The sequence below is a fragment of the Oryctolagus cuniculus genome, chromosome 10 (genome assembly GCF_964237555.1).
Source record: "Oryctolagus cuniculus chromosome 10, mOryCun1.1, whole genome shotgun sequence".
Taxonomy (NCBI): Eukaryota; Metazoa; Chordata; class Mammalia; order Lagomorpha; family Leporidae; genus Oryctolagus; species Oryctolagus cuniculus.
In genome coordinates, this window is record NC_091441.1 from 102,727,930 (window position 1) to 102,748,570 (window position 20,641).

The 20,641-nt window shown below is 56.1% G+C and overlaps 1 protein-coding gene across 5 annotated transcripts in view; it reads right to left on the minus strand.

Moving 5' to 3' along the window:
- Positions 1 to 718: 718 nt before the first annotated feature.
- The window catches only part of ZDHHC3 (zinc finger DHHC-type palmitoyltransferase 3), a 58,752-nt gene continuing 38,829 nt past the window's right edge, over positions 719 to 20,641 (minus strand). For 3 of the 5 annotated variants that reach the window (XM_051851682.2, XM_008260501.4, XM_017343760.3), the window contains 4 exons: positions 17,501 to 17,597; positions 16,096 to 16,177; positions 12,854 to 12,984; positions 719 to 2,488 (listed from right to left, as the gene is read on the minus strand). In XM_051851682.2, coding sequence (XP_051707642.1) covers positions 2,222 to 2,488; positions 12,854 to 12,984; positions 16,096 to 16,177; positions 17,501 to 17,597 — 577 coding nt within the window. In that variant the 3' untranslated portion in view covers positions 719 to 2,221. Of the gene's footprint in view, positions 2,489 to 9,033; positions 10,650 to 12,853; positions 12,985 to 16,095; positions 16,178 to 17,500; positions 17,598 to 20,641 lie in introns of those variants that run through there. The other 2 variants (XM_051851683.2, XM_070050942.1) reach the window with 1 other exon arrangement.

Sequence of the window (20,641 nt, forward strand, 5' to 3'; positions counted from 1 at the left end):
AGGGAGGGGCTGGCCCAGCCCTGCAGTGTGGTTTCACCAGAAAGCAGTTGCTAACATGTATGGCGCAACACCAGCTGTCAGCCGGGCCGGGACTCCCAGGAGGGTCTGGGCAAAGGCTGGGTCAGCCATCCTGCGGCCACAGGGCGGAGTCCTCCGTGCTATGCCCAGGGGTGGGGCCACTCTCCTCCATCTCCCCAGGGCACCCTTGGGTGACTGTGGGACCGTGTGCCTTCGAATTCCCCAGGACGGTGCAGTCTTGGGAACGCATCCAGCTCCCACCCAGTGAAGAGAGTAGCTGAAGGCACACGTGATGACGAACTGGCGCAGCCCGCACAGGGGCCTGTCCTTGGACACTTCCGGCTGACCTTGGCATGTTGGGGGGTGGGACTCCACTGCCTCCATCACCTTCTACACAGCAGGCAGGGTGAGAGCTGGGGCCGGCCCTTCTGCTCACAGACCCTTTGCTGGTCCTGCCCTCTTCAGCGTCGCCCAGGGACGCACCTGCTTTCAACTGAACTGCGATGTCCCGCGGCCGGCGCAGTCCCGAAGCACTCTTCTCTATGCCGGCCAACCGTGCTGTCTTCCCGTCGCATCCTCTGAGCGCCCCAGGGAGGGGTCGTGTTCTTTCCTCAGCACAATGGCCCCCTCTCAAAGGCCCCACCTCCCACTGCATGCAGCCGGTGGCAAACCTCGCGTGGAAGTAGAAAGGTGACTTGGGTGTAATGTACAGCCACAGCCACGGAACAGGGCCTTTTATTCAAAGAGAGAGGCCAGGTGTGCACCTCCGTCTTCCCTGTAAGACCCGGGCACATTGTGACATGAGCTGCACTGCTCTGTTTGGGGCTAAGCACAAACACACCCTGGAGAAAAGGTACTGCGTTGCCTAAGCCAGGGGTGGCTCTGGCGAGCAGCTCCCAGGCAGGCTCCACGTGGCCGGGGTCAGCACGGAGGGGAGGGTGGGGCCTTGCCCCAGGCCTCCGGGTCACCGCCTGCGGAGGGAACGGCTGACGGCTGCATTCTGGCACTTCTCACACACCCCTGACCTCAGGCACAGGCTGCAGGGACCAGCGAGCCTTCTCCCTTCGTTCTAACTGCTGCTTCTGTCTGGGGCTCCTGGGCGCTGGCTGGCTGTCCTCCTCCTCCTCCTCAGCCTGGGGTCTCTTTGGTCCACAAGCCTCCAGAGGGACAACAGCTGGCCCCCCTGGCCAGAGCACGGCTCTGTTCCACAGCAGGTAGGGTGCAGGCCTGGGCCTGAGGGCGGACTCACGAGGACTAAAGCTGACAGCACCCAGCAGCCGGGTCTGCAGAAGACTTGGGGTCTCCAACGGATCACTCCCTTCATGGAGCACCCCAGGATGCCAACCACGAGGTACACGCAGTGGCTTCCCTTTCTCGGTGCCCTCGGGCCGACCTCCAAATGCTGACCACAGGCCCCTCGGGGTGGGACTCGGCCCTCGCTGTGGGTCAGTGCCAGCTAGGGCAGTGGCCCCAGAGAGGAGCAGAGGCCGAGCGAGGGGCACAGGGACTCCATTTCATGGACTCTGTGCTGCTGCGGTGACCACGGGACTGGGGTCAGAGCACAAGAACCCCGGTTCAGACTCTGAGGTGTGCCTCAGGCCTGAGGGTGACAAGGTCTCCCTGTGTGCCGAAGCTGTGCACCACGGCTCTCGTCCACCGTGGCAGAAAGACGAGGGGGAGAGGTTTCTGTCAGAGGCTGAGCTGCCCGCTGGGAGGCAGCAGGCGAGGGCACCAGTACTTGGGTCCCTGGCCCAGCCCTGGCTGCCAGGCAGGCTCGCTCCAAGCTTGTCTGTTCGGGGCAGGTTCTAGCATCTAGGGGATGGTCACACACACAGGCTTGGGTCCGTGTGTACCCAGGGATCCTGCCTCAACAGCTGAGCCTTTTTCCATTACGCCCATTCTAGGGATGAGCTGGGATGTCTGCTGACCTCTCCCGCCACCTGGGTCCTACCCCAGGCCCCTAAAGCTATGGTGACATCAGGGCCTGTGCTCTCTAAAGCAAGGAGCCCAGACGCCAGCCTCCTCCGAAGAGGACAGGCAGCCCCCGCCTGGGGACAGCACCCCTCCCCCCCAGCTGCATCAACACAGAGAGGGAGGGGGAAAGGGGTCCCAGGGGTGGTGAAGGAGCGTGCGCAGTCGGAGGGAGGCAGCACGCCCGCGAATGAAGGCCGGGCGGTCAGTGTCGGGCTCTCCGCGGCCACCTCTATTCGTCTATCACCTCCAGAGAGTCCTCTTCCTTCGTCTCCTCCGAGGGCTCCGCCGTCGTTGTCGTCGTGTCGGTGATGTCGATGTCTGATAGGGACGGCCCCTGCCGCACCAAGTCCTTGTCGCTGGGGGTCTTGGGCTGGCACGGCGTGGAGAAGGGGTTGAACCAGTTCAGGGAGAAGTCCCCACCGAAGGTCTCCTTGACGGCCTTCCAGCTGCGCCTGTGCGCCCGGGGCTGACCCTTCCGTTTCAGGCGCTCGATGCCCTGGAGGCAGGAGGGGAAGAAGCGGTCAGGGAGGCTGCGGGCTGTGCATGGCTGGGGCCGGTCGGGGCGGGGGGCAGCAGCAATGGAGGGCAGCAAGCAGGGCCTGCACAGGGCACCGGCCTGGCTCCCACTCCCCTCCTTCCCCAGGCGCAGATCTAGCTTTCAGGGCAGAGGCTGGTCTGCTACGTGGGCAGGAAAACCGGCAGTCACAACCTAGGACTGTCCAGGCATGGGCTGCTCGGCCACTGCACGTACTCCCAAAGGCGTCTGCTCCCCCTTGGGAGGAGCAGCAAGCTGAGCATGAGGGACAGCAGGTTGAGAGGTGAGCAGGATACGGCATGCAAGGGGAAGGAGCAGGTGCAGCCCCCTCTAGTGCTAACATGCAATGGCCACTGAGGACTGCGATGCAAGACCCCTGCAGCCTCACTGGGCTGCCCACTCACCTGCCTCTGCTGTCGGCTGCAGCTCGGCCATTGGGCCCCGGAAAGAGGGAATGGGGTAGGGAAGCCCCAAGGAGTTAATGACGCAACTAGGCCAGCTCTCTCGGCCCCTACCCCTTCCTTCTGTGGGGTCCCTGCTTTCTCTTCTCTCTTCTGCCAGTAGAGTGTTTGCTGTGGCTTCACTAGACAGGAGTGCCACAGCCTGCCTGACATGCTTCAAGACCACCGCGTACAGATTTGTTTCAGGGGTTGGCGCTGTGCCACAGCAGGTTAACTTGCTGCCTATAACACCAGCATCCCATGTGGGCACAGGTTCAAGACCCCACTGCTCCACTAGTGATCCAGCTTGCAGCTACTGGGCCTGAGAAACTAGCGGAAGAGGGGCCAGGGATGTGGGCCCCTGCAGCCATGGGAGAGACCCACATGCAGCTCCTGGTTTGGCCGAGCTGCGGCCATCTGGGGAAGTTAACTGCGAACGGCAGACTCTGTCCTGTCTCTAACTGTACTTTTCAAATAAATCAACCTTTAAAAAACAAAAAGTCTGAGCTCTAGGTTTCGTCTTCCGGACATCACTGGGCTGAGACTTCCTGCTGTGCAGAGCAAGGGAGGCACGCGCGCAGGCCGCTCCCAGCACCTCGCCCTGTTCTTCACCCTTCTTCCCATGCCACCCCTGAGGTATAAATTCCTGGACTTTGGAAAACAGCAACACAGTGGTAGGGCAGTTTAGAAACCCCATCTTGACCCAACAGCGCAGTGAGCGTGGCCTTAAGGAGGCACATCAGCCTCCTGCGCCTCTGGACACCTGCATCCGTGGTGCTCTTGCCCCTACGCGCGTCCCCAATACAATCAACACCAAATTTCCGACAAACACAAACTCCAGGCCTTTCTACACAGTCTCTGGCCTCTTGTCACCAAAATCGTCCGACTCAGATAAAAGCCACGCTCCGGAATCTGACAGGAGTGCGGGGGCACAACCCTGCGAATGCGGTAAATGCCGCTGAGTCGCATGCTTTGGAATGGTGAATTTTATGAGTTTCACCTCATTTTTTAAGAAAAGACAAGGTCAAAAACAAAGACTGAGGAAGTGTCAGAAATCAGAGTCGCAGGGCCAAACCTGGAAGAGAAAAGGACAGCTGGAGGAGCTGGAATCAGACGGGTTACGAGTGGTATCACAGCAGTACAGTTCCAGGGTCTGACGTGTGCATTACGGTTGTATAAAAGGTTTACCTTTGGCAAGGCTGACAGAAGGGCTTATGGGTACTCTCTCCTATTTTTGCCACTTTTTTGTAATTCTGAAATTACATTTCACAATGAAAAGTTGAAAGACAATGATCTGAGACCCCAAGATTCATGCAATATAAGCTGTAACACAATTATAATAATGACAAGCAGGAAGCAAGTAGAATATCCCATAATGATGGCCACGTAGGCAGTTCTATGAGGCAGAACTCTATGCAGCTACACAAACTGGTCTTAATGGTTTTAGTGACATTGGAACACCTGTCTGGTGTCAAGGGCACAAAGGTGTGTGTGATGTCATCTTGGAACCTTGAGTTTAACTTTGGCCATGGGATTTTCTGTTTATTTCTGTGAATTCCCCCTACGCGCCACGTTTTCACTGAGTTGTTACTTCGTCTCCAAGGGGGGCAAGAGCACGGGGCCGAGCTGCTCCCTGCCAGTGGCGGTGCCAGTCCTCCCTGAGAGGAGGCGGCAGCGGCCAACAGAGGTGGCTTGCTTTGGGATCCTGTCAACAGATACTTTAACTTGGTTACACGGCAGACACTCACAAACGACCAACTGGCTGCGTCCGTAAGCCACCCTAGGAGGCAGCGGCGGCGGCACTGGTACTGCCCCTTAGTGGGTGGGGAAATTGAGGTTCTCAGAGGCCACGGCGGGGACCAAAGCTCACCATCCGCGGGTTCTGCCTCAGGACTGCTGTTGCCTTTCTGCCCAACACGTTCTACCACCACAAGGCCCTACTCGGCCCACGCCGACCTCCAGTGGGGAGAAAAGCCAAGAGCCCACAGGATCACTGGTTCCACACGTGACCTCGACAGCCACCTCTGAAAAGACTTCCGGACAGAAGCTGGTCTGTCCACAAAGTTAACTGAGCAAATGCCTGCAGGGTGTCGACCTTGAGTTTGGAAAGAAATTTCAAATGGCTGACGCATGCGAAGACCCAAGGACTCCCCTGCCAGGACTCGATGCTGAGTGCTGTGTGGGTCTCGAGCTGTCCCGAAGCCGAGCTCTGCAGCTTGAAGCTTGCAGAGCAGCAGGGTCCACTTGGGGCTGAGAACGAGGGAGGGGGCATTCGTCAGGGGGCAGCGGCCAACCGCAGCACCTCGTAGAGGCTTGGACCCATTCGCACTGGAACCAAAAGGTGACCCATGAGCTATGAGCTCTGTGAGCAAACACAGCCATGTCCCCAGATCAACAGCCCGGCACTAAGTCTCACCCCGGCACTCTGCACAGGCTCTGCTGGGCCCACACCCAAGAGCAGGCCTTCTCCCTGTGCCGCCATCAGATGGAAAAGGCAGAGCCTCACAGAGCAGCCCGCGCAAGTGCACCTCTTCACAGCTGGCCTGACGACAGTCTCCCTCCGTCACTGGTTCCACATGGCTTTTACTGTCCTCCCCAACAGGATATATTTTGCGATTGCAACCCAGAACATGTACATGGCCCCTAAAAAGTTTCCTGAAATGAACCCTACACTGTGTAATGCATTTCATAAAAAATATTTAGAGCTGGCTGCAAACCCCTCAATCCACGTCACAAATCATCAACAGCCGTGTCCACAGCAGGCAAAGCACCTCCAGTACAGCTCACACTGGCCGCCGCACCGCGTGCCAGCCACCACCGTACCTACCAACATCGGCATCAGGATGACGGTTCCCATTTCACAGAGGAGAAAGGGAGGCTTACCGAAGCGGTCGTCTAGGGTCACACCCCGTGGCAGCAAGCTCAAGTAGGATGGAGCCAAGCAGGGGGTTTGAACCGAAGATGGCGACCATATCACCGTGGCTGCAGGCGTTTGGGGTGTCTTTCAGATGCAGGTCCGAGCACGCGCCTCGCCCCAGAGGCTTCTGAGTAACTCTCCCCCCGCAGAGCTCAGCACACTCCGGGGCCAGCTTCTCCAACTCCTCCTGCGTGTGCGTGCAGATGAGCCCCAGGGGCACTCAGCTGTGCTACCCGACCATGCGGCTGATTGTCAGCGACGCAGACGGAGATGGGGAGGAAATGAAGGCTCCGGTTTGAGGGTAGACGGGTCAGTTTGTCTTGCTGTGAACCCTTGGCCTTCTCGCAGGTTCTTCTCAGGTCGCTAGGGTGTGGCTGCTGAGGGCAAAATGCCCTGGCTGTGAAGGACTCACCGACCGCCCCGCCATCTAGAGGTGTTCTGATTCCGCAAGTGCCTCCCTCCTTTCTGGGCTGCCTCTTCGCCTCCAGGGGCCAGAGCGGGGCTCCGCTTCAAGCGCACATTCTTTGTTCCAAGCCAAGAGGGGCTCGGTGGCTGCTCAGGCTCACGGTCAGCCCCCCTCACTCTGCGCCACACGGCGCCCAGGTCATCAGCGATCGCCTGAAGGCCACCCCTGCAGCCCACATGGATTCTCGAACTTGAACACTGTGAAAGTACAGACTGCCGGGCCCCACTCAAGTGTCTGGTTCAGCGAAGTCCTCCTTTCCTCCTGCTTGATCTTTAAGGGCCCTCTCTAGCTCGCCTCTACTTGCTCCTTGCCTCTACTGCTAGTTGACCCTTTAAGCTGGTACACTCCAAGTCTGGAAATCCCCACTCAAAACCCGTTAGTCTGACAGCAAAGTGCAGTCCGGACTCTAGGAGAGGCATGTCTATGTGATGCCAACCTCACACGTGTTTAATAAGCGCATGTTTGGGGGGTGGACGTTATAGCACAACGAGTCAAGGAGCCACTTTGAGATGCCCGCATCCCGTATCAGACTGCCAGTTCGAGTCCCAGCTCTTTCACTTCCTATCCAGCTTCCTACTCATGCATCCTGGGAAGGCAGCCGATGATGACTCAAGTGCTTGGGCCCCTGCCACCACCGTGAGAAACCCAGATGGGAGTTTCTGGCTCCTGGCTTTGGTAGGGCCCAACCCTGGCTGTTGCAGGGGGGATGAACCAGCACATGGAAGAGTCTCTCACTTTGTTGCTCTGCCTTTTGAATAGGTGAAATATTTTTTTAAGAGGGAATTTTTAAAATATTTATTTGAAAGGCAGAGTTCAAGAGAGGCAGAGGCAAAGAGTTATCTTCCATCTGATTCACTCTACAAATGGCTGCAACGCCTAGAGCTGGGCCAATGTGAAGCTAGGAGCTTCTTCAGGATCTCCCACTCGGGTGCAGGGGCCCAAGCGCTTGGGTATCTTCTGTCTTCCCAGGCCACAACAGAGAGCTGGATGGGAAATGGGGCAGCAAGGACACACACCAGCACCCATATGGGATGCTGGCACCACAGGCAGCAGCTTCACCCGCTACGCCACAATGCTGGACACATCTTTGAAAAACATTCAAATCCAGCATCCTGATAGAAAAACAACCAACAAGCGGCCTGGCCTGAATGAACAAAAGCTGTTAAGACTCTGGGCTCCCCCAAGAAGCAAGTCTTGGAAAGCTTCCCAGATGGAGACGTAGCACATGCATTTCTTCCCGAATGTTCTCTGCATACTTGCTGTCACCAAGCCCATGCAAATATGCATCATTTGTTTGGACCTAAGCCTTTTTGTAGGTTCAGTCTGATGGCTAGGTACATAAACCTGAAGTGGACAGAGGGCAAGCAACCCAAGGATCACCGAACCCAACGCATGCCACATCTTTCTCACCGACATCTGCCAGGGACCACGTTCTGAAAGACTGTGGCTCCTGCTGCTTCATTTCCCGACGAGTGCACCGTCCAGAACTCTCGCACCCAAGCCAAAAAACTGCGTTAGTGGACACAGATGCCCTCTTTCACTCCATCTGGAAATACTGGGGCGAGCCTCAGGGGTACTCTCTCTTCCCATGTGGATGCCAGGCTGGGAACCTCTCTCGGTGCTCCCCACGAGGGCGGCATTCCTCAGTCACAGTGCTCTTGGCAAAATGTTACAGGGAAAACCAGGCAGTCGTGGTGGTCAGGGGGGCAGGACTCTCTTCTGAGGGCAACAATGCCCTCTGCCTTGAGAGCCGGGGGACATGCTTTTTCTCCAAAGAGACCTGCACAAACCCCAGGGGACAATCACATGGGCTCCATGAAGGACCCCTCTCTGTGAAAGCTATACAACGTATGATCCGTTTGAAGTTTGTCTTCAGGACTCCAGAACAGAAAAATTCAACAGTGCATCTTCAGCACCATCTACTGCATTCCTCAAACTCCACCGGGGCAAAGCAGCAGCCCCGGCCACTTGAAAAAGGGACCTTGAGGATGGAGGCTGTAGGGCATCCAAATACTTAGAAAGAGGATCTCCAGAGTCCCGGCTCCGCTTCAGCACTGCTGCACGGGGGTGGACCCCGGGCCAGCCCCTCCTCAGCCGCTCTGGAGTGCTTTAGCTCTACCACACTTTGTCCCTGCACCTAAGGGAACTGGGAATGCAATGCACACGATGACAGCGAGTGGGGCGGGCACGTGACAGGTTCTACGATGCAGACCTAAAGGCGGCACAAGAAACCAGCCAACACAGCCCCTCGGCCTCTCTGCCACGTCGGCAGCAGCACAGGCAGGCAGTGCCCCTCACAAGCCTCCAGTTCTCCGGCCCAACACCCGAGGGTGAGCGCTCTTGGTGCGTGCTCGGCACTTAACACCGGGGGCCACGGCTCTGCTCGGGTGGGGGCGCCATTCAGCTGTCTCGGGTTAGACTTTGCTTCCTGATCGGTGGGCAGAGGAAGATGGGTTTCTCTCTACCCGACTCCAGTAACAACTTTGACTGTTTCCGCATGCACTGAAAGGATCCAATTCCAGCTGCAGAAGCCGGGAGGTTGGGGGGGGGGGGTGTTAGTGGGAGGGGCTAGAAACACTTTCAACAAAATCCTCACTCGAAAGAGACAGCAACAAACATGCTCCCGGCACATAGGAAACGACTCTTAGGTCCAACACCGAGAGACAGGAGGGCTAAATCAGAACAGGTTTTGGAAAAATTTTATTGCATTTTGTGTCCATGTGGAAGCACTGACAGTTGAAAAGAGGCAGCATGTTCCACTGACGTTTCTGAAAAATCACATGGTTGGATGGAGTTTCCCTCCCCAGGGCTGGATTGAATAAACTTTCCCCTACTCTCACCCCAAGCAAGAGCTACAAAGGGCCACTTGTGGCAACTGCTGGAAGAATCCAATCAATGTGTCCGAGTCACAGAGGGCCACGTTCGGACGCTATGTCTGAGCTGCAGGGCCTCCTGGCCTCCTCTCTCCCCACACTGACTCCAGATCTCGCTCCCGTTCTCACCACCCCTCTCACATGAGACTTCACACACCCAGTGCTTCCCACATGAGAAAGCCAGTCAGCCTCAGCACCACAGGGTTAGGTGTATGTGCCGACTCCAGATGCCGGGATGGCCCCCCGTCCTCTTTAAAGAGGCTGGGGGTTGTGATGTCTGCCCAGCATCCCGACCAGCCCAGAGCCAGGTCAGGATACAGGAAAGACATGGCTATGTGCACATTTAAGGGCCTGAAATATCCAAGCGTGAACCCACTTTAGAGATTGACAAAGCAAGGAGGAGCTGACAGTAGGATTTCTGTGTGTTTCATCAGGAAGTAACACTGCTTAATCGGTATCTTGCTAGGAAGGGAGAGGTGGGGTGGTGAGAGGAAGTAAGTGCCACAAGGAAGACATACCTCACCTGAAACTGGGTTAACTTTTTTCTCCGCAGATTGTATAAGGCATTTTGAACCGGAAAAACTTCTTTCCTTCACCCTCTTCCCAAACACCAGAGCGGGCCTAACCGCTGATGCAGGATACAAATAAGACCCCTTGCATTTCTCTCCTTACCCTCCCCAAATCCCCCTTCCCACCCCGAGCTCACAGAGTACAGGCAGGCAAGTGGCTTGGCCAAGCCGGAGGCGGGTCACATCCATGGGGAGGAGAGGAGGCCGCTGCACCAGGGCCCTGCACCTGCCCCTCTCAGGCCTCTGAGTTTGAGCATCCGTCTTCGCTGAGGTTCCAAGTCCCACGGGGGCGCCTGCCCGTGCCTCCTGGGCAGCGGGAGGTCAGCGCCCTCCTGGCTCTCCTACAGAACTGGTCCGTCCACGCACAGCATCACAGATCGCGCAATTAGCAGAAGTGGGCTTGGCCGGGAGACAGCACCCTCCACGTTAGTCACGCCAGACAGACAGCAGAGAGGAAACCAGAGCCCAGAGAAGTGATTTTAAAAGGAAAAAGAAGAGCGGCTTCAGTCACCGGAAAAAAATATTAAAAGGATGTTTTCAAAAATAAAATATGGGCTTTTTTTTTTTTCTCTGCAATGCTCAGCCATTTCGAGACATAAAAAAAGTTTTTAAGAGTAGCTGTTTTGCTTTTCATGAGAGCGGGTCGGACGGTACTGCTGTGATGTGGCTGGCTGGGTGGCAGGGCTGCCCGGGGTCCTTCAGACCACATACTGGTACGGGTCTGCCTTCCCGTGGTCTGGCGTGGCAAAGGGGCTGGCCCAGCCTAGGGAGAAGGGGTGGCCAAAAACGGCTTTCATGTTCATCCACTTTGTTTTTTTAGCCCATCTTCTCTCTTCCTTTTTCAATTGTTCTATTCCCTGAAAACAAGAACAGTCAGACTTTCAGTCACACGCTTTACTGCTGTGGCCTCTGGGGAGGGCGCTCCCCCAGCGTGGGGCGACTGCAGGCCATGCTGCTTTCCACGGCCCAGCGCTAGCTACTGAGCACGCCAGCCTCCCCCTCTCTCCTAAGGAGCATCACTGGAACGCACCACGCTTGTCTGGCAGGGCACGCGCTTGCGAGACCCGCCTGGGAGGGAGGGAAGAGCACATGCAGTCGGCAGGCCGCGTCTCCTGACCGGGCTGTTGTGGGGTCCTGACATTCTGGGCCAAGTCTATGACAACTGGATGCTGGTGGGGCTCTCCAGAGCTGCTTCTAAGGCACCTCGAGCCATGCTACATGTGGGAGTACTGGGGAGGCTTGGGCGGGAAGAACCCCAAAACTGGGGGGGGGGGGGGATGGCAATCGTGAGACCCAAAGGTGGCTGTGAATTTGGAGTAGGTTCACACAGGAAGTCTGAAGTTCCTATGACCACTTTGCAGACAAAAAAAAAAAAAAAAAAAGAATAAAATGACTGCTCTGGGACTGGCGAGACACAAATTGAGAAGGTTGACAGCAGGAGAGACTGGGGGTGAGGGCAGCAGAGTCACCAGAGGAGGAAGGAGAGGGGGTTAGTACAGCTTGGAGGGGGCACGGGTGGCCCAGTCGGCCGCAGTCGGGACACGGGTCTTCAGCACGGCGGAGGGCGGTGCCGCTCCTGTCACTGTCACGCAGCCTGCACCACTTCTCCTGCTGAGCCTCCCAGGGACACTGGGAGCCGAGGACAAAGCGGCTTCCTCCCCTGTGCCCTTCTTCAGTGGAGCTGGTCATAGCACAGGACCTGGCAACGGGGCCCCAGCCCAGAGGGAGGCAGCCTGGCAGGAACCTGGCCATCTACTGTGGTCTCTGGAGAGGGGACCTGGGGCACAGTGTGGTCCAAGTCTTTCTTCCCAGCCCAGGGACCCAGGCCAAGGGTGAGATGCCCCTTTGCTCCTTCCTGTCCCTTCATACACGAAGCACTTTAGGAACGGCCTGGACAAAAAGAACAAGTGGACCTAGGGCCAAAAATTTTCCTCCTGGCCCCCAGGGCTAGGTCCGTGTGGCCTGGCAGAATGCTGTGGGTGGGCAGGAGTCGCCTCTGCGTTCCCTGCAGGTGGACAGGCTGGCCCAGTGACAGGCTGGATCCGTGGCTGGGTCCATGCCACGGGCTACCAGATACAGAAACTCTTCTGCTGCGACGTTATTTCTTACAGAGAAGTTCTTGAGAGCTGCCAGCCCTCTGCACTGCACCCCTGAGCCGACCCCAGCAGGGTGCTTCAGCGGAAGGCCGCGCTGAGCTTGTCTCCTCTCTGCACCGCTGTGCCACGCCTACAGCCAGGAAGGCCTTCGTCCTCCTCTGAGCCTCCAGTGACCGCTCACAGCCCCCAGACCCAAAGCTCCCACCCAGAGCACCCAGACCAGTGCCGAGAGCTGTGCCTGGGGAATCTAAGGAAGCCAGGGGTGTACAAGGCTGCACCCACAAGCTCAAGGTTCTGCTCCTTCCATCCCAAGCTGAATGCTGCACCATCTTCCGGAGCCCCTTAGTTGAACCCCAGAGCCTTCACAGCTGTCAATCAACCACCTCAAGGCTTCTGGAAACCTTAGAAAGGTCAAGAGGTGGTAGCAGGGGCACTGGGGAAGAGGGCTCCAGTCTGGCTTACCCAGTAGCTTCGAAACTCCCTAAAGGGGTCTGTGAGTAGGACAGGAGGTGAGGGTAGAGGTGGGGAGAGGGAAGCGGACAAAGACCATAACTGGGCCAAGCACAGATGACCAGGAGGCCAGGCCAGAGCTTGCTGTCTTGGGGGCTCAAGGCAGATGTGCCTTCTGACCCTGCTCTCTGGAAAGTGGACAGTACTTGTCCCAGCAACAATGCCATCTCCATGCCCGTGGCCTCCAGGTGGCAAGGGTGCCCCTGCTGCCTAGGAGAGTGCCCGGTGCAGCACAGTGGGTATTATGGGGGACTCAACGAGTGGTAGCACAGGCTGCCTTGCAGCTGAGGACAGCGAGGGCATTTTGGGGTGATCTGCTGCACATATAAGCCCTGAGCCCCAGGGTAAGGACAACAAGAGCCAAGTATCCCTGCAAACCAAGGAACTGTGCCCTGCATAGCCTAGCTACTGGGCTCTGAGCAGGTGTGGAGGTGGCGGCCAGGGCTGGCACTTACCGTCTCATCTGTGCAGATGGAGTGCACCTGGGTCCCAAACATGACTGACGTGAAAATGAGGAAGAGCAGAGCCTCAAAGCACAGGAGGATGAGGAGGATCACGGTGGTAGGTGGCGAGAAGGAGCTGCACTCTGAGAGAGAAGGCACTTGTGAGCTTGGGCTGCCACCCAGGCCTAGTTCAGCGCCCCACCAGGCTCCCACTCTGTTGCCTGGGCTAAGTGGGGACCATCCGGCCCCACCCCTGGCTACATCTCACTCCCCCAGAGAAGCCTGGCTCCAGGCCCTAAAACAGACCATTCCTCACTTGTTGGCCCCGGCGCCAAGCACCCTGCCTGGCACCCGAAGGACCCAGGAACTCCAGCATGAAGGTCTGATGGCACCCCAGGAGCCTTCCTCTCTCCGAGCATAACAGGTCGAGGATGCAGGTCGAGAGGCCTGTCCAGGGATGGTTTGGTCAGGGGTTCTGGGCAACCCTGTAGCAGGTGTCGCCCTTCTCTGGGCCTTCAGAGGGCCTCTGCATTCACAGCGTGGCAGAGAGCAGCCTGTGGGGCTCAGTCCCAACCATGCTGAGCTCTGAGCTAATGCCCCCACTGAGGGACAGCTGTATCGCTTAGACCATCAGTCCCCAAAGCTGGGAAGTCAGCTGAAGAGACGCTGGCCCAGAGTAGGTTCACTGTCCTGGCCCTCACTGAGCCCACCCTGGCCTGCCCTATGCAGACTCCTCCCTCTCCACTGGAAAGCAAGGAGATTTGACTATAGGCATGGCTTGGTTTTAAGCTACACTGGATCAGAAGCCCAACAGACAGACGGGAAAGAGGTGCTCCACACTTCAGGCTAGAGTTTCAGACACCCAGTTGGGAGACTGGATGCAGCTGGGAGATGCCTGGTCCAGTGCAGTGTAGGTCCTTTGGTTGGCACTCATTACCCAGTACCACATGGTGGAGCCAGGGTTGCTCCCTGCTCAGGCCTGTTCCCTGGCTGCAGAGATCGGATCCTAAGGGCTGAGCTGGGCCTCCCTGGCTGGCTCCCTCACAGTTATGGCAGGAGGGGCAAGGGAGGGACAATGTGCCAGAGCTTGAGAAGGTACCAAGCGCCATCTGGGTGGAGGGCAAGGAACATCTCAGCTAAATGCCCGTCTCCTCTCCTGGGAGCTTAATGCCCTGAGACAATTTTTCTTCTTGGTTCCTTGCTGGGCTGGACTTGGCTGGACTGGCTCTGGGTGGCTACAAGTATGGCTGTTGCCTGGCTGGCCTGGGCAGAGTATTGGCAAGAACTAGGGCTGTGAATCCTGGCACCAAACCCTGATCACTAGCCCCACTGGGATGCCCGTGAATGTTCTGTTTCTGGCCTGTGTCTAGGAAAGACATTGCACTATATTCCCTTGCACTACGGAACTGCCTGTTTCTATGTGCAGACATGTCCCACCAGCTCCACCAAGGCTGAGCAGCAAGGGCACTGTCACCCTGTCCACTCTCAGGCTTCACTTTGGGGACTGTCCTGTGCCTTCCACCCTATCAAGGATCTCAACCAACAATAGTTGTCAAGACCAGGGCTGGTGGCCAGCGCCGTGGCTCACTAGGCTAATCCTCCACCTTACGGCGCCAGCACACCGGGTTCTAGTCCCGGTTGGGGCACCGGATTCTGTCCCGGTTGCCCCTCTTCCAGGCCAGCTCTCTGCTGTGGCCCGGGAAGGCAGTGGAGGATGGCCCAAGTACTTGGGCCCTGCATCCCATGGGAGAACAGGATAAGTACCTGGCTCCTGCCATCGGATCAGCGCAGTGCGCCGGCCGCAGCGCGCTGGCCATGGAGGCCATTGGAGGGTGAACCAACAGCAAAGAAAGACCTTTCTCTCTGACTCTCTCTGACTGTCCACTCTGCTTGTCAAAAAAAAAAAAAAAAAAAAAAAAAAAAAAAAATGGGGCTTGAGGGAACCTGGGCACTAGAGTTAGGCAGACAGAGGTGCAAAACTTAGCTTCAGCCCCAGGCTTGAACTGCAAGATCTCTCCCCAGCTGACAACCTTGGGAACCCGCTCAACCTCTGAGAGCAGCTCTCGTCATCTCACAGTGAGCAGTGCTTCTCTACTCCCCTGCATGCTCGTGGAGCGCCTGAAACAAGGCGCTACTCAGCCCTCTGAGCCGTGCCTGGCTCCCGGTAGGCATTACCAACAGAGACCCTGCCAGCATCATTTCAAAGCCAGAGACATCGGGCCTCACGGGCAGTCAGTCTGCTAACCTGACAGGCGGGGGGTGTCTGATCAACCAGTCAGGTCATCGAGGCGTGCACCTGGAGCTGATCTGATCCTCAGGGCCTAGCAAAAAGAGTGCACTCTCCAGATTCCCACACAGCCAGCGACTTGCCAGTGACTCACGCTGCGATCTGCAGACACCCTCCAGCCCCCAGCCTCCTCTCTGCTCCTTACTCCCCACTTCTTTCCTTTTACACAGCAAATGGCTTTCTAAGCCTAGATGGTTCTCCCCTCAGTACTGAAGACATGTCAGACAAGTTAAAGGTGATGGAAGAGAGGGACTCCAGCACCAGGAGGCCACGAACCACCTGAGCCATGTCTGGCTCACGCCCAGACTGTGGAAAGGAAATGCGTACGTCAATATGCACAGAAAGAACAAAAGCACTTCAGGCGGTGGACAAGGAGACCCGTGGAGGGCACAACAGTGGGGCTGGGTGTTCCTTGCTCAAGCTGTCTGCACACAGCCTGTGGGCTCTGGGAAGACCTAGCCCTGGCCCCTCCAGCATCTCTTCTCCCTTTAAGATTTTGCAATCTTCAGGCTGGGGTTTCTTCCTCAGCATTTGCACACTTAAATGCGGTACTTTTAAAGCAAAAAAGATTTTGTCTACAATCTTAAGGTCAAATTATCAATACCAGCAACGTAAGAACAACTACCACAGACAACCCCTCATGTCTTAGCCAGAAGGTGGAGCACGGGTTCAAGTGCCCCATGTGATGACAGAACCCTAAGCACTCTGCTGGCATGGCCCCACTCACTGGAAGGGGCCTCTGTGCTCCCCCAGGGCCTGCGTCCTCCCTGGGCACACTCAGCCAGGGGACCTGTCTGACTCACTACTTTCCTGTCCAACTGACGAAGGGGCTTCAAAGGGCCTTGACCGTTCCTTCCCTGCTTAGTGCATGGGCTTGCAGGACATGGAACAGAATGAAGCGGGGCCTCCTCCCCTGAGGCCACACCCTTACCCTGGGGCAGGGAGGGGAACCCTGGCACATACTCACTTGTCCAGTCGTCTTCAAAGCAATGCAGGAAGTGAAATCCCACCATGATGAGGGCGTGCAAGGAAATGAGAGCTATGTACATCTGAAACGGGAAGCAGTGCAGACACCATTGTCATGAGAACCTTCTGCGCATGCAGGGTCCAGGGACAGGGGCCTCAGAATCTGTCACTCAAGAACACACTCAGGCCGGCGCCATGGCTCACTAGGCTAATCCTCCAACTTGCGGCGCCGGCACACCGGGTTCTAGTCCCGGTCGGGGCACCGGATTCTGTCCCGGTTGCCCCCCTTCCAGGCCAGCTCTCTGCTGTGGCCAGGGAGTGCAGTGGAGGATGGCCCAAGTGCTTGGGCCCTGCACCCCATGAGAGACCAGGAGAAGCACCTGGCTCCTGCCATCGGATCAGCGCGGTGCACCGGCCGCAGCGCGCCGGCCACGGCGGCCATTGGAGGGTGAACCAACGGCAAAGGAAGACCTTTCTCTCTGTCTCTCTGTCACTGTCCATTCTGCCTGTCAGAAAATAAATAAATAAATAAATAAAAGAACACACTCAGCTAGGCCGAGGCCTGACTGGCATCCAGTGACTCCTAGCAGGTGCCCCAGTCTCCTGCCCTGGGTCTGAGGCGAGCAGCCATCCTCTGGGAGTGCGTGGAACCAGAGAGAAGCAAAGTGTGAGCACAGGGCATGAACTGGGCTCCTGGAGGCAATCCCAGCCTGCTGCCGCTCCACCTGATAAAAGTCAGGATGCCGAATGCCCAGGCCCTTCCAGGCCCCATACTAAATGCAGTCTAAATACCTACCAGCAGCTCAGGATCCGAGATCCGTGCCAATACCAGTTTCTTTAAATGCTGGAGATGCAAGCCCTTATTATCGCTATTGACTTGAATCCATTTTCTAAATGCTCAAAAGCCTGTCTTGGGGGGCCAGTGCCGTGGCTCACTTGGTTAATCCTCCGCCTGCAGTGCCGGCATCCAATATGGGCACCGGTACTAGTCCTGGCTGCTCCTTTTCCAGTCCAGCCCTCTGCTGTGGCCCAGGAAGGCAGTGGAGGATGGCCCAAGTGCTTGGGCGCCTGCACCCACATGGGAGACCAGGAAGAAGCACCTGGCTTCTGGCTTCAGATGGGCGTAGCTCCAGCCGTGGCGGCCATTTGGAGGGTGAACTAACGGAGGGAAGACCTTTCTCTCCGTCTCTCTCAATGTCTAACTTTATCTGTCCAAAAAAAAAAATTTGCCTGTCTTGGGGACAGGCCCTTGTTGACCCAGGGAGATCTTTGGCAAGAGGCCGTCTACATGGTCAGGCAGTTTCCTCAACAGCAGCAAAGAACACGGTGGACGCTGAGCATTTTCAAAGGAACAAGGGGCTCCCCGGCTTTGTGGCGGGTGGGCCCCAAGTCGCAAGCTGACTTACTGTAAACAGGACGAAGTACTTCTGGTTGTTCTCGCCGACACAGTTATTGACCCAGGGACAGTGGTGGTCCATCTTGCGAATGCACCGCTTACAGACACTGAAACAGCCCACAGGTCAGACTGTTAGGGGCATCCGCATGGTGTTGGGCGGCCCCGAGGGGAACTCAGAACTCATGGCTTCCAGCGCCACGCCTCTCACACAGCCCTCAGCTGTTTAATGAGATTATCTGATCAACAGCACCGCCAAGGGTTTTTGCTGTGCATGTGTTGCAGGGGCCTGCAAGGCTAGGTCAGGACTCCCAGGGTCAGTCATTCACCTCCCAGGCCTCTCATCTTGTTTAAACTATAAACAAGAAGGAACCAGCAGGGCTGTACAGAAGTAGTAGTTTCACAAACTCGGCAGAGCAGGATGGAATACAGATAATGGTTGCTCCTTATTTCCACAAAAGACCAAAAAACCAAGGGTCAGGCACAAGTTCCAGAAGCAGTGCCATGTGCAACCGAGGGCAGCACAGCCTCCACCGAGGAGGGACAAAAGAGCAAGAGAGGGCCGTCTCAGAGCAGGGTCAAGAAAACAAGGAAGCCCAGCTCCAAGAACACCCAGCTCTGAAGTACCACTGGAAAACCCAGGAGAGCTTACCTGCTGATGAGGTAATCTCATTAATTTGCATATTATGGACTTGTTATTGGGATCATTTTTGAGATTGTTTCAACCTTATTTGATAGTAAACACCACCTCTACTTGACTTTGGGCAATACAAAGTAGTACAACCAAACAGGAACACGGGACTCACAGGGCTTGAAAATCACAGCTTTCCAAAGCTGCAGTCTAGAGTCACCTGCCATAGACGTGCTCATCAAACACTTCTCAAAGGCAGAGAGCTTGACTTCCCTTCCAATTTTCCAATCTTCTTTCCTTCCTTCCATCCATCTACCTACCTATCTGCTGGTTTGCTCCTCAAATGCCCACAATAGGCCAGGCTGGCCCAGGTCAGAAACAAGCCTGGAACTCACTCTGGGTCTCCTGCATGCACAGCAGGAACCCAAGCACTTGAGCCATCACCTGCTGCCTCTCAAGGTGCACATTAGCAGGAAACTAGATCAGAAGCAGAGCCAGGGGGCTGGTACTGTCGCACACAGTATTAAGCTGCTGCCTGTGAGGTGGGCATCCCAGTAACAGCATGAGTTTGAGTCCTGGCTGCTCTGCTTCCAACCCAGCTCCCTGTTAATGCATCCAGCCAGTCAGTGAAAGATGGCCCAAGTACTTGGGCTGTTGCCACCAATGCGGGAGACTTGGATGGAGTTCTAAAGTCCTGGCTATTGTGGCCACTTAGGGAGTGAACCACAACAAGAAAGCAAGCAACACAGCCAGGTCTTAAATCCAGAGACTAACATGTGCTGTGGGTGTCCCAAGCAGTATCTTAACTGCTGTGCCAAACGCCCACTCCAAAAACTGGTGGGATGGTTTATTTTCATTTCATTAAAATAAGTTCACAACAACAACATCGGTTCCCTAACATTTATCTTGTGGGTATTATTTGTTCAAAACAGCTTGCAATCCCATAAATACAAGCTTAGAAATAACACAGATTGGCCGGCGCCATGGCTCAATAGGCTAATCCTCTGCCTTGTGGCGACGGCACACTGGGTTCTAGTCCTGGTCGGGGCACCGGATTCTGTCCCGGTTGCCCCTCTTCCAGGCCAGCTCTCTGCTGTGGCCAGGGAGTGCAGTGGAGGATGGCCCAAGTGCTTGGGCCCTGCACCCCATGGGAGACCAGGACAAGCACCTGGCTTCTGCCATTGGATCAGTGCGGTGCGCCAGCCGCAGCGAGCTGGCCGCGGCGGCCATTGGAGGGTGAACCAACGGCAAAGGAAGACCTTTCTCTCTGTCCACTCTGTCAAAAAAAAAAAAAAAAAAAAAAAGAACGAACGAACGAACACAGTTTGGGCATTCTTAACTTGAAAATCTAAAACCTGAAACATTTTGAGTGCTGACTTGATGCTCAGTTTCAGATGTGGGGCATTTCAGATTAGGGATGCTTGATCAGCCAAGTCCATACGATGCTCCCAAATCTGAAGAACTCCAAAATCTAAAACACTCCTGGTCCCCAGCATTTGGGATGAGGAATACTCAGCAAGTTCAATTAGATTTCGTTTGTACAAGAAGCTCCTTGGTTCACACCAGCTTTTCTCGCCAGTCATCGCCGTAACTGACTTTAATTCAGATTTCTGGATCCAGTGGGTTTATTGCCCGCTGTGTCACATTCACCCCTTGGCACTGGGAAGGATCTTGCTGACAGGCTGGAAGGGCAGGGAACGCCCAGGAGCAGCTCTTCCAGCCGCGCAAGTGACCTATTCCATGGGCTCTGCTTTCCAGGAGTAGGTGTGTGTTTTCTTCAGCCCGGAATGAATTATGGAGAGAGGCAGACAGGGTCTGAGCTACCCCGGCTACTCAGGCTTCCCACGTATGAAGCTGCTACTATAAGGAACGTGAGGGCAGACACTGAGCCTGGCTCAACACAGTGGTCTCCACATCGCTCTTCGCCACCACTTCCAAGGGCCTCGGTGACACTGGCGTGCTAGGAATGGACATGTCTCAGAGATAGCGGCCTGGCTCCAGAATCTCTGTGCCCAGGAGTGCAAGGTGAAGAAAAGGACGTCTGACATGGACACAGAGGGAAGCAGAGAGCCGGGGACCAGCAACACCACCACGCCATCTCTGTCTCTTCGTTTCTCCTGTTAGCAATCTTAAAGATACATATGAGCGGAGAATCTGGCACAGCAGTTAAGATGCCACTCGCGACACGCATATCCCCTGTCAGAGTGCCGGGTTCGAGGCCCGACTCTGCTTGTTAATGCAGACCCTGGAGGCAACGGTGTCAGCTCAGGTACATGGGTCCCTGCCATGCATGCGGGAGACCTGAGTGGAGTTCTGGGCTCCTGGCTTTGACCTAGGCCAGCCTCATCTGTTGCTCACACTTGGGAAGTGAACCAATGAATGGAAGAGCTCTCTGCCTTTCAAATAAGTCAATTTTAAACAATACGTATGAATATGTATAGATCACACAGAGGCTGTCACTGGCCAGTTTTTACCAGCACAGTGAAAGTACAGACAAGCAGACAATCAAGAGTAAGGTGTCTC